The 18,203-nt window shown below is 51.9% G+C and overlaps 2 protein-coding genes across 3 annotated transcripts in view; both read right to left on the reverse strand.

Annotated features, from left to right (window-relative positions):
• Positions 1 to 18,203, reverse strand: part of arhgap39 (Rho GTPase activating protein 39) — a 650,153-nt gene that overhangs the window by 69,875 nt on the left and 562,075 nt on the right. The gene's annotated exons all lie outside the window — the stretch shown is intronic.
• Positions 3,354 to 18,143, reverse strand: LOC122550178 (U4/U6.U5 small nuclear ribonucleoprotein 27 kDa protein-like). Its single transcript, XM_043690880.1, has 5 exons — positions 17,214 to 18,143; positions 16,876 to 16,955; positions 12,855 to 12,934; positions 4,982 to 5,046; positions 3,354 to 3,697 (listed from the first exon to the last, which is right to left on the reverse strand). Exons 1-5 carry the CDS (start codon positions 17,777 to 17,779, stop codon positions 3,643 to 3,645), a joined length of 846 nt encoding a protein of 281 aa, XP_043546815.1. The 5' UTR covers positions 17,780 to 18,143; the 3' UTR covers positions 3,354 to 3,642.

The raw sequence follows: 18,203 nt of genomic DNA on the forward strand, positions 1-18,203 counted from the left end.
GAAGAGGGTTACCTCAGATTACAACAGGATCTGGACCAGATGGGCCAATGGGCTGAGGAGTGGCAGATGGAGTTTAATTCAGATAAATGTGAGGTGCTGCATTTTAGGAAAGCAAATCTTAGCAGGACTTATCCACTTAATGGTAAGGTCCTAGGGAGTGTTGCTGAACAAAGAGACCTTGGAGTGCAGGTTCATAGCTCCTTGAAAGCAGAGTCGCAGGTCGATAGGATAGTGAAGAAGGAGTTTGGTATGCTTTCCTTTATTGGTCAGAATATTGAGTACCGAGTTGGGAGGTCATGTTGCGGCTGTACAGGACATTGGTTAGGCCAGAATTGGAATATTGCGTTCAATTCTGGTCTCCTTCCTATCGGAAAGATGTTGTGAAACTTGAAAGGGTTCAGAAAAGATTTACAAAGATGTTGCCAGGGTTGGAGGGTTTGAGCTACAGGGAGAGGCTGGACAGGCTGGGGCTGTTTTCCCTGGAGCGTCGGAAGCTGAGGGCTGACCTTATAGAGTTTACAAAATCATGAGGGGGCACGGATAGGGTAAATAGACAAGGTCTTTTCCCTGGGGTGGGGGAGTCCAGAACTAGAGGGGCATAGGTTTAGAGTGAGAGGGGAAAGGTATAAAAGGTGTTTGGTATGCTTTATTGGTCAGAGTATTGAGTACAGGAGTTGGGAGGTCATGTTGCGGCTGGACAGGACATTGGTTAGGTGTTCTGGTGCAAACAAACCTGGTCTATTCAACTTTTCATCGTTAAAATCCTCCACACCAGGCAGGATCCTGGTAAACTTCTTCTGTACCCTCTGCGAAGCATCTACATCCTTCTGGTGGTGGGGTGACCAGAATTAGATGCAATCTTCCAAATGTGGCTGAACTAAAGTTCTCTAAAGCTGCAGCATAACTTGCCTATCCTTATAGGAGAAAGTGAGGACTGCAGATGCTGGAGATCAGAGCTGAAAAGGTGTTGCTGGAAAAGCGCAGCAGGTCAGGCAGTCAATGTCCCTTCCGATGAAAGAAAGAATGTCATAAGATTTTTTCACTACCTTATCTGCCTGCACTGCACTGATCTGTGGACCTACACATCCAGATCCCTCTGTGTATCAATCCTCCTCAGGGTTCTGCCATTCACTAATTCCCACCTGTACTTGACCTTCCAAAATGCATCACAAGTCTGGATTAGATGGCATCTGTTTTTCCGCCCATGCCTCCAACTGATCTATATCCGACTGCATCCTCTGACAATCCCCCTCACTACCTGCGACTCCTCCAATCTTTGTGTCGGCTGCAAACTTACGAAATTAGACCAGTGAGATTTTCCTGCACGTCGTTTACGGAGACCAGAAGCAGAGGCCCCAGCACCGATCCCTGCGGAACACTGCCCTTTCCGAACTCTTTCCAGTTCGTGAGACATGATGCCCTGGCACAAAATCCACTTGCTTCCTAATGCGTGGGGACCTTATCCCCCAGGACCGTTTCCAATAATTTCCCTACCACCGACGTGAGGCGCACAGGCCTGTCATTTCTCGGATTATCCCTGTTACCCTTCTTCAGCAATGGGACAACATTGGCTATTCCTCTGGGAGCTCAGCTGTGGACAAAGAGGATATAAAAACGTCTGTCAACACTTCTGCCATTTGTCGTCTCGCCTCCCTGAATATTCTGGAACCCGGGGACTTACCGATCTTAATACTTAAGCACACAAGGCAGCTCGTCAAGCTGGAAGGCTTGTTCTCCACTTCTGAGACGATTTGTAGCTCAGGTTGATGTAAAAGTTAACAAAACCTTTCAGCGCAGCGGGCTAACTTACGTACTGACCTGAAACACCTTTTTTTATTCGAAGACCCACGACACTTCTTCCTTTTGAACAGCAACTTGGCTTCGAAATCCAGCACTCTCTTCCCCGAGGTCATCCTCCACCAATTCCTTCTCTCTGCCGAATACTGACAGCAAGCGTTCCTTTGGGACCGCAGCTCCCTTTCTGAGACGGACGCAAAAGTTTGGGATTCTCCCTGATCCTGTCTGTGAACGATTTGAAGGAGCTTGGGAAGAGATTCAGACAAGCCGAGTGAGATCGCAGGAGCGAGGCAGACGGAACGTGTCGTGGAGAAAGGAACTCTCCGGTTTGGTTGAAATAAAACTGGAACACTGAATATCTGTTAAATGTCGAGAGAGTGGAAAAAATCGAGACCCAAGGGGGACTGGGGTATCTCTGTCCGCAAGTTGGTGAAAGGTGACTCACAATGAGGAAGGGAAACTGTACGCTGGCCTTTACTGAGAGAGGATCGGAGTACAGGAATAAAGATCCCTTCCTACAGTACCCAGATGAAATCGTACCGAGGGTATTAAGTGATTTGGTCTCCTCATTGAAGGAGCACAGACTTGACCGAAGACGGAGTGCAGCAGAGGCTCACCAGACCTATCCCGGAGGTGCTGCCACTCTTCTGGAAGGCCGAGTGGGATGCGTTTGCTACGGTTTATGGGCGTATCTAATGTGCAAGATCGGAAAACACACGCCGAAACAAACAAGTCAGCCCCCGGATCTGAGACAAGAAACGATGCATCGGATTCAAGCCATCAATCAGACTGGAGAGGGAGAGCGAGAGCGACTGGCTCAGGAATTAGCACGGCTGCCTCACAGTGCCAGGGACCCCGGTTCAATTCCAGCCTCGGGTAACTGTGTGTGAAGTTTGTACATTCTTTCCCCCGTGTCTGCGTGGGTTTCCTCCGGGTGCTCCGGTTTCCTCCCACAGTCCAAAGATGTGCAGGTTAGGGTGAATTGGCCACGCTAAATTACCCACAGTGCTCAGGGATGTGCAGGTTAGGGTGAATTGGCCACGCTAAATTACCCATAGTGCTCAGGGATGTGCAGGTTAGGGTGGATTGGCCGTGCTAAATTACCCATAGTGCTCAGGGATGTGCAGGTTAGGGTGGATTGGCCGTTCTAAATTACCCATAGTGCCCAGGAATGGGTGGATTGGCCGTGCTAAATTGCCCCACAGTGTTAGGGGAACGAGTCTGGCTGGGTTACACTTCGGAGGGTCGGTGTGGATTTGCTGGGGCCTAATAGCCGGTTTCCACACTGCAGGGAATCTAATCTTAAAAAAAACTTCATTCGCCTGAATGCAGAGACAGCTGCTCATTTTAAAGCAGGCGTTAACGTTGAAGTCCCAGGGTCCTGATACAGCGGAGCTAGTCTGGCAAAGAGAGTTGCCTGAGCAAGCTTGTACAGCGCTGGATTAAAAAATCCGGGATCGGTTCGGAAGCCAAACATGTCCACAGCTATGAATCCGAGCCCCGGAAAGCTCAATCCTGAGCTGCCGGTCGGGTGAAAGGACACGGATCAAACCCAGTTGACTTTGTTTGGAGCTTTTATTGATACAGGTTAATGCACAGAATACGTCCGCCCTCTTCACGCCTCACTAACAGCACAGTAATTTGAAAACAATATACAGAATAAACGTCACAAAACGTGGTCAAACCTTCGCCGACAGGTTTGAAGACACCACCAGCACCTCCTGGGGACAAAGAAAACAACGCGGGGTCCTGCTGGCGAACGGTGGCAAGGGTCAAGGGAAAGCTGCCCCATCGCTCTGGCCGCAGGGTCGAGAAATGTCAGGTATCGCCAGGCCTGGAAAGGAATTACGCAATGAAATCCAACGGTCTGTTAAATCCACCTTTTCTGTTCATGTACTGCCTGCACAGGAGACAGAGAGAGAAAGAAAAAACGATTACGGATCGCTATTTGAAGACAACTCCAGTGGCATTTGCTCTGAGGACATCAATTGGAGAGGGCGCTGTGTGCGGTTAGAGTCAAGAGAGTGTGGCGCTGGAAAAGCACAGCAGGTCGGCCAGCGTCCGAGGGAGCAGGAGAGTCAACGTTTCGGGCCAAAAGCCCTTCCGGCTCCTCGGCTGCTGCCTGACCTGCTGTTATTTTCCAGCACCGCACTCTCTCGACTCTGATCCCCAGCATCTGCAGTCCTCGCTTTCTCCTAGCTGTGTGAGGTTACAAAGGGTGAAGTGATTTATTGCTGGATGAAGGCTTGTTTTGTTCTGTCACGGGTCATGTTGCAGCTGTACAGGACGTCGGTGAGGCCACTTTTGGAACATTGCATGCAATTCTGGTCTCCTTCCTATTGGAAGGATGTTCATACAGTCATAGAGACGTACAGCACGGAAACAGACCCTTCGGTCCAACCTGTCCATGCTGACCCAGATATCCCAACCCAATCTAGTCCCACCTGCCAGCACCCGGCCCATCTCCCTCCAAACCCTTCCTATTCATATACCCATCCAAATGCCTCTTAAATGTTGTATCCTATCCATGCCCCTCATAATTTTGTAAACCTCTATAAGGTCACCCCTCAGCTTCCGACGCTCCAGGGAAAACAGGTCCAGCCTGTTCAGCCTCTCCCTATAGCTCAAATCCTCTGAATCTGGCAACATCCTTGTAAATCGTTTCTGAACCTTTTCCAATTCCACAACACCTTTCCGATAGGAAGGAGACCAGAATTGCACACAATATTCCAACAGTGGCCTAACCAATGTCCTGTACAGCCGCAACATGACCTACTCAATACTCTGACCAATAAAGGAAAGCATACCAAACGCCTTCTTCACTATCCTATCTACCTGCGACTCCACTTTCAAGGAGCTATGAACCTGCACTCCAAGGTCTCTTTGTTCAGCAACACTCCCTACAACCTCACCATAAAGTCCTGCTAAGATTTGCTTTCCCAAAATGCAGCACCTCACATTTATCTAAATTAAACTCTATCTGCTACTCCTCAGCCCATTGGCCGTTCAGATCAAGATCCTGTTGTAATCCAAGGTAACCTTCTTCGCTGTCCACTATACCTCCGATTCTAGTGTCATCGGCAAACTGACTATCTAAATCATTCATATAAATAACGAAAAGCAGACAACTTTAGAAAGAGTGGCTTAAGTCTCTGAAAGTTTACAAATCCTTTGAGTTGCTCACCGGTATTTCCTCTTCTGTTGCACATTAACAGCGTAAGCATTAACAGAACCTTCAAGCTTCTTGCCCTGTGGAAGAAAGATCAGAGCACACGTTAGAAAGTCGCAGTTTTCCAGGTCACGATCACAGTGGGGAATCGAGCAACAGGCTGTTCTCAAATCAGGCTGTCAGAGTTCCTCAGGCAGCACCTTCCAAACCCCACGACCACTTCCAGCTGGGGCAGCGGATACATGGGAGCACCACCCTCTTTGCGAACTCCCCTCCCAGCCACTCGCTATCCCTGACTCGGAAATATATCGCCGTTGCTGAGTCATAGAGATGGAAACAGACCCTTTGGTCCAACCCGTCCATGCTGTCCCAGACATCCCAACCCGATTTAGTCCCACCTGCCAGCACTTGGCCCATATCCCTCCAAACCCTTCCTATTCATATACCCATCCAAATACCTCTTAAATGCTGTAATTGTACCAGCCTCCACCACATCCTCTGGCAGCTCATTCCATACACGTACCACCCTCTGTGCGAAAAAGTTGCCCCTTAGGTCTCTTTTATATCTTTCCCCTCTCACCCTAAACCTATGCCCCTCTAGTTCTGGACTCCCCCACCCCAGAGGAAAAGACTTTGTCTATTTATCCTATCCATGCCCCCTCAGGATTTTGTAAACCTCTATAAGGTCACCCCTCAGCCTCCGATGCTCCAGGGAAAACAGCCCCAGCCTGTCCAGCCTCTCCCTGTAGCTCAAATCCTCCAACCCTGGCAACATCCTTGTAAATCTTTTCTGAACCCTTTCAAGTTTCACAACATCTTTCCGATAGGAAGGAGACCAGAATTGCCCCCAATATTCCAACAGTGGTGAATATCCTGGGATTCCTTCCCCGAGGACGCAGTGGGGCGACTCTTTGCAGGAGGACTGCGGCAGTTCCAGAAGGCGGGTCACCACCTCTCCTCTGGCCTCCCCTTTCCATTCCTTACTCTCCCTCTCACGGGAGAGGCATTGCACGTTCCCGACTCACTGCTGTTGCTTTCCCAACCCTGAGATGCCGCCACAAGGCGAGAGTCAACGGCATTGCTGTCAGTGGGGCGACTCTTTGCAGGAGGACTGCAGCAGTTCCAGAAGGCGGGTCACCTCCTCTCCTCTGGCCTCCCCTTTCCATTCCTTACTCGCCCTCTCACGGGAGAGGCATTGCACGTTCCCGACTCACTGCTGTTGCTTTCCCAACCCTGAGATGCCGCCACAAGGCGAGAGTCAACGGCATTGCTGTGGTACACTTGCGTGGCCAACTGACAGACGTTTGGGATAAAGGGGACAGTTCCAAGATGGCAGCCGGTGCAGTGACACAGGGATTGGTGCTGGGAGCACAGTTAATACACTATCGCCACTTTTGGGGTAACACAAAGGTAGGCAGGAAGGTGATCGGTGAGGATGACAGGCAGGACGGGGAAATATAACATGGGGAAACGGGAGGTTATGCACTCTGGGCAGGAAGAGCAGGGCAGCTCAATATTATCTCAACGGAGCAAGGCAGTGGGAAGCGACAGTGCGGACGGACTTGAGAGCTCATGTATCATAAGAATCGAAGGGCAAGAGGGAAGGCAAATGGCTGCGAATATTTCAAAGGGCACCGAATATAAAAACTGAGAAGGGCTGGAGTCGAAACAGTACAAGGCACCAGTCACACCACAGCTGCTCGGCTCAACGTGGCATTTCTGCTCCCAAGCCTTAAGGTCTTACAGCGTCAGAGGCAATCCAGAGAACGTTCACTCAGCTGCACCAGGGGGAAGGAGGGACCGTGTTACACAAAGGGGAACTGTGCTCATGGGAGACAAACCGAACAGCCTCTATCTACGCTGTCAACCGCTCAAAGCGTGAGAGACGTCTTTAATTAAAACGTCTCAGGGGGCTTGACAGGGTAGATGCAGAACTCTGGGCAAAACTGGGGCAGCCGCACTTGGGAGTGTCACGTACAGTTCTGGTCGCTGCATTTTAGGAAGGATTAGATTAGATTCCCTACAGTGTGGAAAAGGCCCTTCGGCCCAACCAGTCCACACCAACCCTCCGAAGAGTAACCCACCTTGACCCATTCCCCTCTGCCTAATGCACTGAACACTATAGGTAATTTAGCACGGCCAATCCACCCTAACCTGCACATCCCTGAGCACTATGGGTAATTTAGCACGGCCAATCCACCCTAACCTGCACATCCCTGAGCAGTATGGGTAATCTAGCATGGCCAATCCACCCTAATCTGCACATCCCTGAGCACTACGGGTAATTTAGCATGGCCAATCCACCCTAACCTGCACATCCCTGAGCACTATGGGTAATTTAGCATGGCCAATCCACCCTATCCTGCACATCCCTGAGCACTATGGGTAATTTAACATGTCCAATCCACCCCAACCTGCACATCCCTGAGCACTATGGGTAATTTAGCATGGCTAATCCACCCTAACCTGCACATCCCTGAGCACTATGGGTAATTTAGCATGGCCAATCCACCCTAACCTGCACATCCCTGAGCACTATGGGTAATTTAGCATAGCCAATCCACCCTAACCTGTACATCCCTGAGCACTATGGGTAATTTAGCACGGCCTATCCACCCTAACCTGCACATTCCTGAGCACTATGGGTAATTTAGCATGGCCAATCCAATCTAACCTGAACATCCCTGAGCACTATGGGTAATTTAGCAAAGCCAGTCCACCCTAACCTGCACATCCCTGAGCACTATGGGTAATTTAGCACGGCCAATCCACCCTAACCTGCACATCTTTGGACTGTGGGAGGAAACCAGAGCACCCGGAGGTAACCCACGCAGACACGAGGCGGTGGGGGGGTGGCGGGGAAGAGGAGGAGAGAATGTGCAAACTCCACACAGACTCCCCAGGGCTGGAATCGAACCCAGGCCCCTGGTGCTGAGAGGCAGCGGTGCTAACCACTGTAGCCACCGTGCAGCCCCTGTGGAAGCTTTGGAAAGGGTTCAGAGGAGATTTACCAGGACGTTGCCTGTGATGGAGAGTAGGTCTTACAAGGAAAGGCTGAGAGACTTGAGGCTGTTATCGTTAGAGAGAAGGAGGTTGAGAGGTGACTTAATGAGACATATAAGATCATCAGAGGTTTAGACAGGGTGGACAGTGACACCTTTTCCCTCGGATGGTGATGGCTCGCACGAGGGGACATAGCTTTAAATTGAGGGGGTGATAGATACAGGACAGATGTCAGAGGTAGTTTCTTTACTCGGAGTAGGAGGAGAGTGGAACGCCCTGCCTACAACAGCAGTAGAGTCGCCAACTTTAAGGGCATTGAAATGGTCATTGGATTAACAGAAGGATGATAAGGGAATAGTGTAGGTCAGATGGGCTTCAGGTTGGTTGTGCAGGTCAGCACATCAAGGGCTGAATGGCCTGTACTGCGCTGCAGTGTTCGATGCTATGTTCTGTTTCAGTAAAGTTGTTCCCTTTTGTGGGGGAGTCTCGGACAAGAGGGTTTAAAGGTCAGAATGTGGGGGTGGCAAGTTTAAGGCCGAGATGAGGAGGAATTCCTCCTTACAGACGGGGGTAGTCGATCTGTGGAGGGCGTCAGACTCTGGGTCATTAGGTGCGTACGAGGCTGAGACAGACAGACAGTTTTTAAATCGGGAAGGGGACCAAGGGTTATGGGGAACCAGCAGCCAAGTAGCGTTGACCTTGAGCAGATCAACCACGACCTCACGGAATGGCAAGACTGGATGGGCAGAATGGCCAAGCGGTCACATTCCGCACGATTTCGCCTGGCACTTTTGATCGGTGAAGCGCCGATATTTCTTTTGTTTGAAAGAAGAGGAGACAGGCCTTTCAAAAGGGGTTTGCCAAACACACTGTCTCTGCCTGCTGAAAGCACACAGGGCTCCGGCCGCCCCAGTGCCCTGTTCCGCTTTCACTTCCCCAGCCCTCAGCTCAACTGGTCGCTGATTCAAACAGCCACCCATCAGATCCCACTAGCCTTGCTTCAAACACATCTCAGCACGATGCATGCAAAGCCGGGGGGGGGAGCGCTGGGACGGGGCAGAATTTGCTCGGTACCTTCAAGGTTTCCTGAAACAATAGTCCGACCAGGAAAAGGCCGTTTTCGGGGCCTGTATTGAGGAATGAGCCGAGCCGAGCCGGGTGATTAAAGCTTCAGTTTGTACGTTTTGAAAAAGGCAGTCACGGATCAGACTGGTCCTCAAAGGACTAGATTGGAGGGAGACTGGGGCTGGATCCGACAGGGCCTGGATTTGCAGATGCATTCTGTTGCGTTCGAAAAGCACACCGTCAGGCAGTCAATGTGGCATTTCATAAATTCCTATTCTGGAAATCCAACCCGTCGGGCTCCAGGATGAGACACAGACTTGAAACAAGGCCTCACACCTCGAATGCGTTGTCTGACCCAAGGGGTCACCCTTATTCTGACGAAACCTGAAGTTATGGCCAATCCATCCTGACCTGCACATCTTTGGACTGTGGGAGGAAACCGGAGCACCCGGAGCAAACCCACGCAGACACGGGGAGAACGTGCAAACTCCACACACACAGACAGTCGCCTGAGGTAGGAATTGAACCCAGGTTCCTGGTGCTTTGAGGCAGCAGTGCTAACCACTGAGCCCACATGCCGCCCGAATCTAATCTAATCTTGGGGCAGGGATTGACACATTAGTCAATTGAAACCCACATCCCCATTCTGATGGATTAAAGACTGAATAGTTTGTTAAATACATTTGCGTAAGTCATTGCCGTTTGACTACAAGTTTTGTGCCCGATGTATTCGCGTTCTCTAGCTGCCTGAGGAAGGGGAGGACGCTCTGAAAGTCATAGATATTTACAGCATGGAAACAGACCCTTCAGTCCAACCCGTCCATGCTGACCAGAAAGCTCGAGGTTCGAAGGAAACCTGTTAGACTTTTAATGTGGCGTCGTGTGCTGTTTGACTTTTGCCCACCCCAGTCCACCCCTCTGCTTCGGGGTCACTCGGGACAGGTTGCGAGTTGTCTGTCGGACTATAGCTCACGTCCGTGTGCAGAGCTCAGAGGAACGATCCTGCTTCGGGTCGGAGTGTGAGAACGGGGCCCGCGTTGCAGTGAGTGCTGAAGTACTTGTGAAGGGCAGTCACCGTTGAAATGGGGAGGGGAGACTCCCTTGCTAGTCCACACCGTATCCAACAACAGCGTTTCACCGGGGGGGGAAGGGGAAACGTGGGCATGGCTGGCCGGGTCTGGCCACCCCTGACTTATTCGAGTCACCGTGATGCTTAACATTTCCAAAGGTCAAATGAATCAATTAGGCATTTGGATGGGTATATGAATAGGAAGGGTTTGGAGGGAGATGGGCCGGGTGCTGCCTGTTGGGACTAGATTGGGTTGGGATATCTGGGACAGCATGGACGGGTTGGACCGAAGGGTCTGTTTCTGTGCTGTACATCTCCATGACTCTAATTGCAATGGGAGCACAATTAGAGTCCAGAAGAGATGTACACAGCACGGAAACAGACCCTTCGGTCCAACCCAGCCAGGCACCCTTTCCTTTTGTTAAAAATAAAATCCACGCAAACCCGAAAGTAAACAGAAATGGCCTGTGGGAAAGTGGGCTGGAAGGACGGGCACGGAAAACACCCAGTTTCCCAGGGAGATCTTTACTGGCGTCACCGACCGAAGTGCGAAACGTGGGTCCTGTTCAGCGCAACGTGATCGAGGGAGTTTCGAGTGTGGTAAACTCCATCCTCTCGGGAACGAATGTGTATACGCTGTTGACTGTCCCCGTGCATCTCCAGCCGCTCGAGTCCCCCCCAAAACGCCACTGCCTGGTGTGGAAGTTAGCATGGTAGTCACGTGTAGTGAACTTAGTGTGGCAGTGTACACCCGGGATCATGCTACAGGGCTCCAGTAACAGATAACGGAAGTGCGTTGTGATCAGTGGGTTAAATCACAGGGAGATGAGCTAATGCTGAAGATGGTGGTGTTGGAATGTGATAGATTAAGCGTGGCGGAGGGGACCTGTGTGGCAGACGATGATTAGTTTAAAAAGACAAAGCAAGCTGTGCTAATGTTATCCGATAAGCGCGGGAAGAACACCTGAATAAATTGCAGAAGAACAAAGAGTTAGTTTGGGGGGGGGGGGGCAGGGAAGACATTTTGCTGGCTCCCAAAGCAAGATTAAGTTTAGTTTTGTGAAGGACTTTGAGTCTCCTGGTAATTTTTAAAAAATGAACTTTTGAGTAATTCTTCCACAACAAATAGAGTTATAGAGAGGTACAGCACGGAAACAGACCCTTCGGTCCAACCCGTCCATGCCAACCCAGATATCCCAACCCAATCTAGTCCCACCTGCCAGCACCCGGCCCATATCCCTCCAAACCCTTCCTATTCATATACCCATCCAAATGCCTCTTAAATGTTACAACTGTACCAGCCTCCACCTCATTCCATACACGTACCACCCTCTGTGTGAAAAAGTTGCCCCTTTAAGAACCTTTTATATCTTTCCCCTCTCGCCCTAAACCTATGCCCCTCTAGTTCTGGACTCCCCCACCCCAGGGGAAAAGACCTTGTCTATTTATCCTATCCATGCCCCTCATGATTTTATAAACCTCTATAAGGTCACCCCCTCAGCCTCCGACACTCAAGAAGACGGTGACGATTCATTGACTTGGAGTGGAAGTAAGGCCCTTCGGCCCATTGAGTCCATTCTGCCGTTCATTCATGGCCGATGGGCATTTCAACGCCACTTGCGTTGTGGGCGGCACGGTGGCACAGTGGTTAGCACTGCTGCCTCACAGTGCCTGAGACCCGGGTTCATTTCCCGCCTCAGGCGACTGACTGTGTGGAGTTTGCACGTTCTCCCCGTGTCTGCGTGGGTTTCCTCCGGGTGCTCCGGTTTCCTCCCACAGTCCAAAAGATGTGCAGGGTCAGGTGAATTGGCCATGCTAAATTGCCCGTAGTGTTAGGTAAGGGGTAAATGTAGGGGTATGGGTGGGTTCGCTTCGGCGGGTCGGTGTGGACTTGTTGGGCCGAAGGGCCTGTTTCCACACTGTAATGTAATCTAATCTAATGTAATCTAATCTAATCTTGCCCGCACTCTCCTTGTATCCTTGCGAGATCAAGAATTTAGCAATCTCTGCCTTGAGGACATGTAACGTCACTGCGCTCTGTGGCAATGACTTCCAAAGGTCCACCACTCTCTGGCTGAAGAAATGTCTCCTCATTTCCGTTCTAAATTGACCCCCTCTCATTCTCAGGCTGTCTCCCCCGCCCGCCTCACGGAAACAAATTCCCAGCGTCCACCCTTTCTAATCCACGTATTATCTTGCAAGTTGCTATTAGATCTCCCCTGGACCTGGTAAACTCGAATGAATACAAGCCCAGGATCCTCAGTCTTCAGCCACTTCCGCCCGTCTGATGCGGACACGTCCCGCGCCGCAGTTTGGGAGGGAACTCTGGTGTTTTGACCCAGCGACACTGAAGAAACGTCGCCGAATCAAGGACGATTGAGTGCCTCGCTGCCCCTGACTCTGCTGCCTTTGTCCCTGGGGACAGCAGCGGGTTTGAACAGTTCCACCTTTTGCACCATACTGTCCCTGATCCACGCTGAGCACAGTGACAATTTTATCTCAGCACAATGACGCAACACATTCCGACCTCACTTGGGAATCCACTTTATTGACAGCCTCTTGGAAGCTCATCCCAACAACGCGGAACCAACCCTCCCGCTAAATCTTCCCACTTGACCCAATACAATCTATTGGAAACTTTATGGAGACTGGGATCGAGCGCCGCTGTAACATTCACCGAGGCCAACGGTCGAGATCAACGCTCGCGGATTCGACTCACAGTCCCGATAAGAGATCAGAAACTCAACTTACCTTGGTGGTGTCGAAAGCGTCAAAGCCCATCACCCTCAACAGCTCAATCTCTTCTTCTGTCTTTCCCTCCATGTCAGCCTCTGCAGGTAAAGAGAAAGCTGTTTTGTAGACTAGATTAGATTCCCTACAGTGTGGAAACAAGCCCTTCGGCCCAACCAGTCAACACCGACCTTCCGAAGAGTAACCCACCCAGACCCATTTCCCTTTGACACTATGGGTAATTTAGCATGGCCAATCCACCCTAACCTGCACATCCCTGAGCACTATGGGTAATTTAGCAAGGATAATCCACCCTAACCTGCACATCCCTGAACACTATGGGTAATTTAGCATGGCCAATCCACCCAAACATGCACATCCCTCAGCACTATGGATAATGTAACATGACCAATTCATCCTGACCTGCACATCTGTGACTGTGGGAGGAAACCAAAGCACCCGGAGGAAACCCACGCAGACACAGGTAGTATGTGCAAACTCCACCCAGACAGTTGCCTGAGGCTGGGATCGAACCGGGAACCCTGGCGCTGTGAGGCAACAGTGCTAACCACTGAACCACCCTATTCGCAGACAGGATTACTGAATGACAGTACCGGTGCAAAGGAAGCTTTGTAACCAGCATCCGGATTTAGGGACAATGTGCTCACAATGGCGGGGGGGGGTCACAGGGAGCACTGTTGTAAGGGGCAGTTCTCTCTCAAGCTCCAGTTTCGATCGTGGACTGTTGCAAATTTCAAAACGTTTAACCATCCCAATGAGACTTGGTAACTGGAACGGGTGCCTTGCAGTTTGGTTCTGCGATACCCTCTCCCTTCCTTTGAAGGTCACTCCCTCACTGAAGTGCTCCAGAATTTTTGTTTATTTGTAAATCTGTTCATGTGATGAGGGCATCCCTAGCTCGACTCGACCACATTGCTATAGGTCTGGCCCAGGTAAACACAGCAGATTTCCTTCCTTCAAGGGTTTTATTGAACCGGACAGGTTTTGTTTTTTTATGAGAGTGATTGCTTGATCGCCACTTGACTGGCTTTCAGAATCAGAAGTACAACACATACAGGCTCTTCAGTCCAACCCGTCCACGCCAACCAGATATCCTGAATTAATCCCGTCCCACTTGCCAGCGCTTGGCCCATATCCTTCCTGTCCACATACCCGTCCAGAAGCCTTTTAAATGTTTTAACTGTACCAGCCTCCACTGCTCCCCCTCATTCCACACACACTCTCCTCCCTCTGCTTGAGAAAGTTCCCTCTTCCATTCCTTTTATATCTTTCCCCTCTCCCCCTAAACCTATGCCCCTCTAGTTCTGGACTCCCCCAGGGGGAAAAGAGCATGTCTATATATCGTATCCATGCCCCCTCATGATTTTATAAACCTCTATAAGGTCACCCCCTCAGCCTCCGACGCTCCAGGGAAAACAGTCCCGGCCTACTCAGCTTCTCCCTGTAGCTCCAACCCTGGCAACATCCTTGTCAATCTTTCCTGAACCCTTTCAGGTGTCACAACATCCTTTTTGTAGAAAAGGGGACCAGAATTGAATGCAGTATTCTAAAAGTGGCCTCCCCGATGTCCTGTTCAGCAGCAATGTGACCTCCCAACTCCTGCACTCAATGCACTGACCAGTAAAAGCTGATGCACCAAATGCCTCTTCACCAGCTTGTCTACGCAGACTTTGCTTTGCTTGGCAACACTCCCAGGCCCTCATTATTATTTCCACAATTTCTGTTTGATCAAATTCAAATTTTACCATCGACCGTGGTGGGATTGGAACCCGTGCCCCTCCCCCAAGGAATACGCTGGGGCTCAGGATTACTGGTCCAGCACCTCCACATCTCCCACAATGTCAGCCATCACTGCCAGTCCTAAGACAGCTGACGAGCAATGTGGTTGTGGTCTCACCTACAGTTATAGAGTCAGAGAGACAGACAGCACGGAAACAGACCCTTCGGTCCAACCCGTCCATGCTGACCCAGGTATCCCAACCCAATCTAGTCCCACCTGCCAGCACCCGGCCCATATCCCTCCAAACCCTTCCTAGTTATAGAATGTTGGGGACAGAACGTTCCGGGGAATGTCAGTTATAGATTGTCGGGGATAGAATGTTCCGGGGAATGTCAGTTATAAAATCTTGGGGATAGACCTTTCCGGGGAATGTCAGTTATGGAATGTCAGTTATATAATGTCGGGGACCGAACGTTCCGGGGAATGTCAGCTTTAGAATGTCGGGGACAGAATGTTCCGGGTAACTCCTTGACCTGTCCATGACCTTCTCCCCATCCACCCCACCCTCCTCTCTGACCTATCATCTCTCCCCCACCTCCGTCTACTGATCACATTCCCAGCTCCCTTCCCTCCAGCCCCAGCCCCAACCCCAACCCAACCCCAACCCCAACCCCAGCCCTAGCCCTAGCCCCAGCCCTAGCCCTAGCCCCAGCCCCAGCCCCCTCACATTTATCTCTCAGCTCCCCAGCTCACAAGCCTCATTCCTGATGAAGGGGTTATGCCTGAAACGTTCATTCCCCTGCTCCTCGAATGCTGCCTGACCTGCTGTGCTTTTTCAGCACCACACACCCAGTCAGGAAACAGTCCGACACCGTCATACTCACAGGATCACGCCTGATGGGTAATTTAGATTAGATTAGATTACGTACAGTGTGGAAACAGCCCCTTTAGCCCAACAAGTCCACACCAATCCTCCGAAGATCAACCCACCGAGAACCATTCCCCTACAATTCACTCTTCACCTAAAACTACGGGCAATTTCCCATGGCCAATTCACCTGACCTGCACATCTTTGGACTGTGGGAGGAAACCGGAGCACCCGGAGGCAACCCACGCAGACACGGGGAGGACGTGCAAACTCCACACAGTCAGTCACCTGAGGCGGGAATTGAACCCGGGTCTCTGGCGCTGTGAGGCAGCAGTGCTAACCACTGTGCCACCATGCCACCTACAACCTTTGTTCAGCAAAGGGAATTCTGAGGGACAGGATGTACATGTATTTGGAAAGGCAAGGACTGATTCGGGATAGTCAACATGCCATGTTGACTATCCCGAATCAGTCCTTGCCTTTCCAAATACATGTACATCCTGTCCCTCAGAATTCCCTCCAACAACTTGCCCACCACTGAGGTCACTCCGAGTTGATCATACAGCAGGGTCAAATGACGGGGTTTGGTAGCAGGGTACGGAGAGGGCAACGGTCTGATTTTAACGAGCGTGCCGGGTCAGAGGGAACATCACCGTGGGCCAGTCATCACAAAGAGAAAAGTTAGCAAAGCAAATGTCATCTTGGGCTTCTTAAACGGACGTCAAAAGCAGGGAAGTCATCTGAACCGTCGTTAAGCCGATCGCCACAGTTCAGGAAGCTGGGGAGCCAGTGGGAATGGGGCTGGAGGTCACTGCCTACCAAGACTGTGGAAGGGATGAATGATTTCAAACGGACGGACGCTGGAGAGAAATAAACTCAGAAGACGAAAGGGGGAAAGCGTGCGGGACTGTCGGGATTGCGCGGCGGAGAGCCGGAGGGGATTTGATGGGGCTCCTTACTCTCCCAAATCTCCAGGAGGAACCCGGGTTTGATTTTCGTTTTCCTCTACTGCTGCTCCCCTCCCCGCCTCCCCCGTTGCTGCCTGGAATCCCGAGTGGGACCCATCGCTGCGCAAGCCCTATTCACCCACAAAAAGGGAAGCTTTACACACACAACCTCCCACTCGAAAAGAGAAACCCTCCTCCTTTTCCCAGTCCAGCACGCCGATTCTCCCCGGCGCAGCGATCGAAAGATTCCTGGCGGTTTCTTGGTTCGCCCGGGCAATCTCAAAGCCTCCACGGGGCACGTCTAACCTTCCCCCTCTGGGGTCCGACCCGGCTCAGGGGCCCGGCGGCAGGGCCTGTGCGTGGAAATGCCAGCGCGGAGGCCACTCCGGAGCTGGGCACAAGGGCCCGCCAATGCCGACGGGCACCGCGGCGGCTCGGACAATCCAAATCGAGGTGGGGTGGGGGAGAAGCAGCTCCCTCGGTTACCTGAGATCTCGCGATCTTTCGACTCCTGGTCTTTCTGTCGCGACGGAGAGACGGAGCTGGACTTGTGTCGCCGTGGAGACCTGCAGCGAACAGACAGAGGAGGGTGAAATGGCGTCTGCGCGTGGTGCACGGGGCTCTTAAAACACGATTAAGGGCAGGGGGAAGGTAAAGGCGCACGGACGCCGGGAGTCTCGGCGTTCAAACAGAACCGCGCCGGAACAACTCAGCAGATCTGTCGAGAGCGCTGACGTTTCAGGCCCGCGGATGGGATGTCTCGCGGCCTGAAACGCCGCTCACCGTCTCCAAAGAGGCTCTTGAGTAAACACACACACACACACCTGGACCGCCTTCTGTGAGGTGACCTGGAGCGGCTCCTTCTGCGCTCGCGGGACCTGGACCTCTCGCGCCGTCTGGCTCGGTCCCGCTCCCTGGACGTCGATCTCGAGCGACGGCGCTCTGTGTGCACGGGGGGAGAGAGAGAGAGAGAGAGAGAGAGAGGAAGGTTTGGTGTCGCGTGCGTCTGTGCAGCCCCAGAGGGCTGCCGTCGACAACCGAAAGAAAACCCCCTTGCGGCCTGGAGACACCCGCGTGGGGAAGAGCGGACGGACTGGCGAGATGGCAGGGCCAACCAGCTGGCACAAGGCAGCGGCTCGTTGCGAAGTGTCGGGGTGGGAGGCTGGAGGAAATTAACTTGCCTTTTTGGAACGCTGGGGAGTCTGGGACTGTGCTGACGTGACAGTGCCCCCCTCGGCGACTTGCCCGCTTGGCGACAACCATCGATGCCAGCCTGGGCGCAAGTCCGCTCTGCCTGCACGCTGGGGAGGGGGGGGGGGGGGGGGGGAGGGTGGGAGGGGGTCAAAAGGCAGCAACTCGACATGGGAGAAGCGTTCGGCCACGGGAACATGGCTAGCACCACCCACGACCATCTCAGAGAAAACGCCGCAAAATGTTTAATCGCCGCGGGGTCAAACACAGACTGAAGACTGCTCTGCTCTGGGAGTCGCGACAGAGGAGGGGGGAAAGGGGCTGCAAGTCAGTGCCCAGAAGGTATGACTGACTGAGGTCAAGGAACGGATGCCTGAAATCCACCCCCCTGCAGTGTGGGAATAGGAGACAAGGGGGACAAAGGGGGCCCACAAACAGGAGGGCAGGCATTTGGAAACAGAGGCCCTGGGATCAAACACACCCGAAAGGTACCAAACGCTGAAGGGCTTAACCATCAGTGTTGGGAGGTCAGTGCGGATGGACAGGACATGGGTGAGGACACTGTTGGAATATTGTGTGTAATTCTGGTCTCCTTCCTATCGGAAAGATGTTGTGAAAGGGTC

Source organism: Chiloscyllium plagiosum, chromosome 5 (genome assembly GCF_004010195.1).
Source record: "Chiloscyllium plagiosum isolate BGI_BamShark_2017 chromosome 5, ASM401019v2, whole genome shotgun sequence".
Taxonomy (NCBI): Eukaryota; Metazoa; Chordata; class Chondrichthyes; order Orectolobiformes; family Hemiscylliidae; genus Chiloscyllium; species Chiloscyllium plagiosum.

Bases quoted from the DNA above. Each gene is read 5' to 3' on its own strand.
- LOC122550178 (XM_043690880.1), bottom strand. From the start codon at position 17,779: ATGTTCCCGTGGCCGAACGCTTCTCCCATGTCGAGTTGCTGCCTTTTG. The intron at 5,047-12,854 runs GTAAGTTGAGTT...TTTCTTCCACAG, and splicing joins ACGCTTTCGACACCACCAAG to GGCAAGAAGCTTGAAGGTTC. The intron at 3,698-4,981 runs GTGAGCAACTCA...TCTCCTGTGCAG, and splicing joins CAACAGAAGAGGAAATACCG to GCAGTACATGAACAGAAAAG.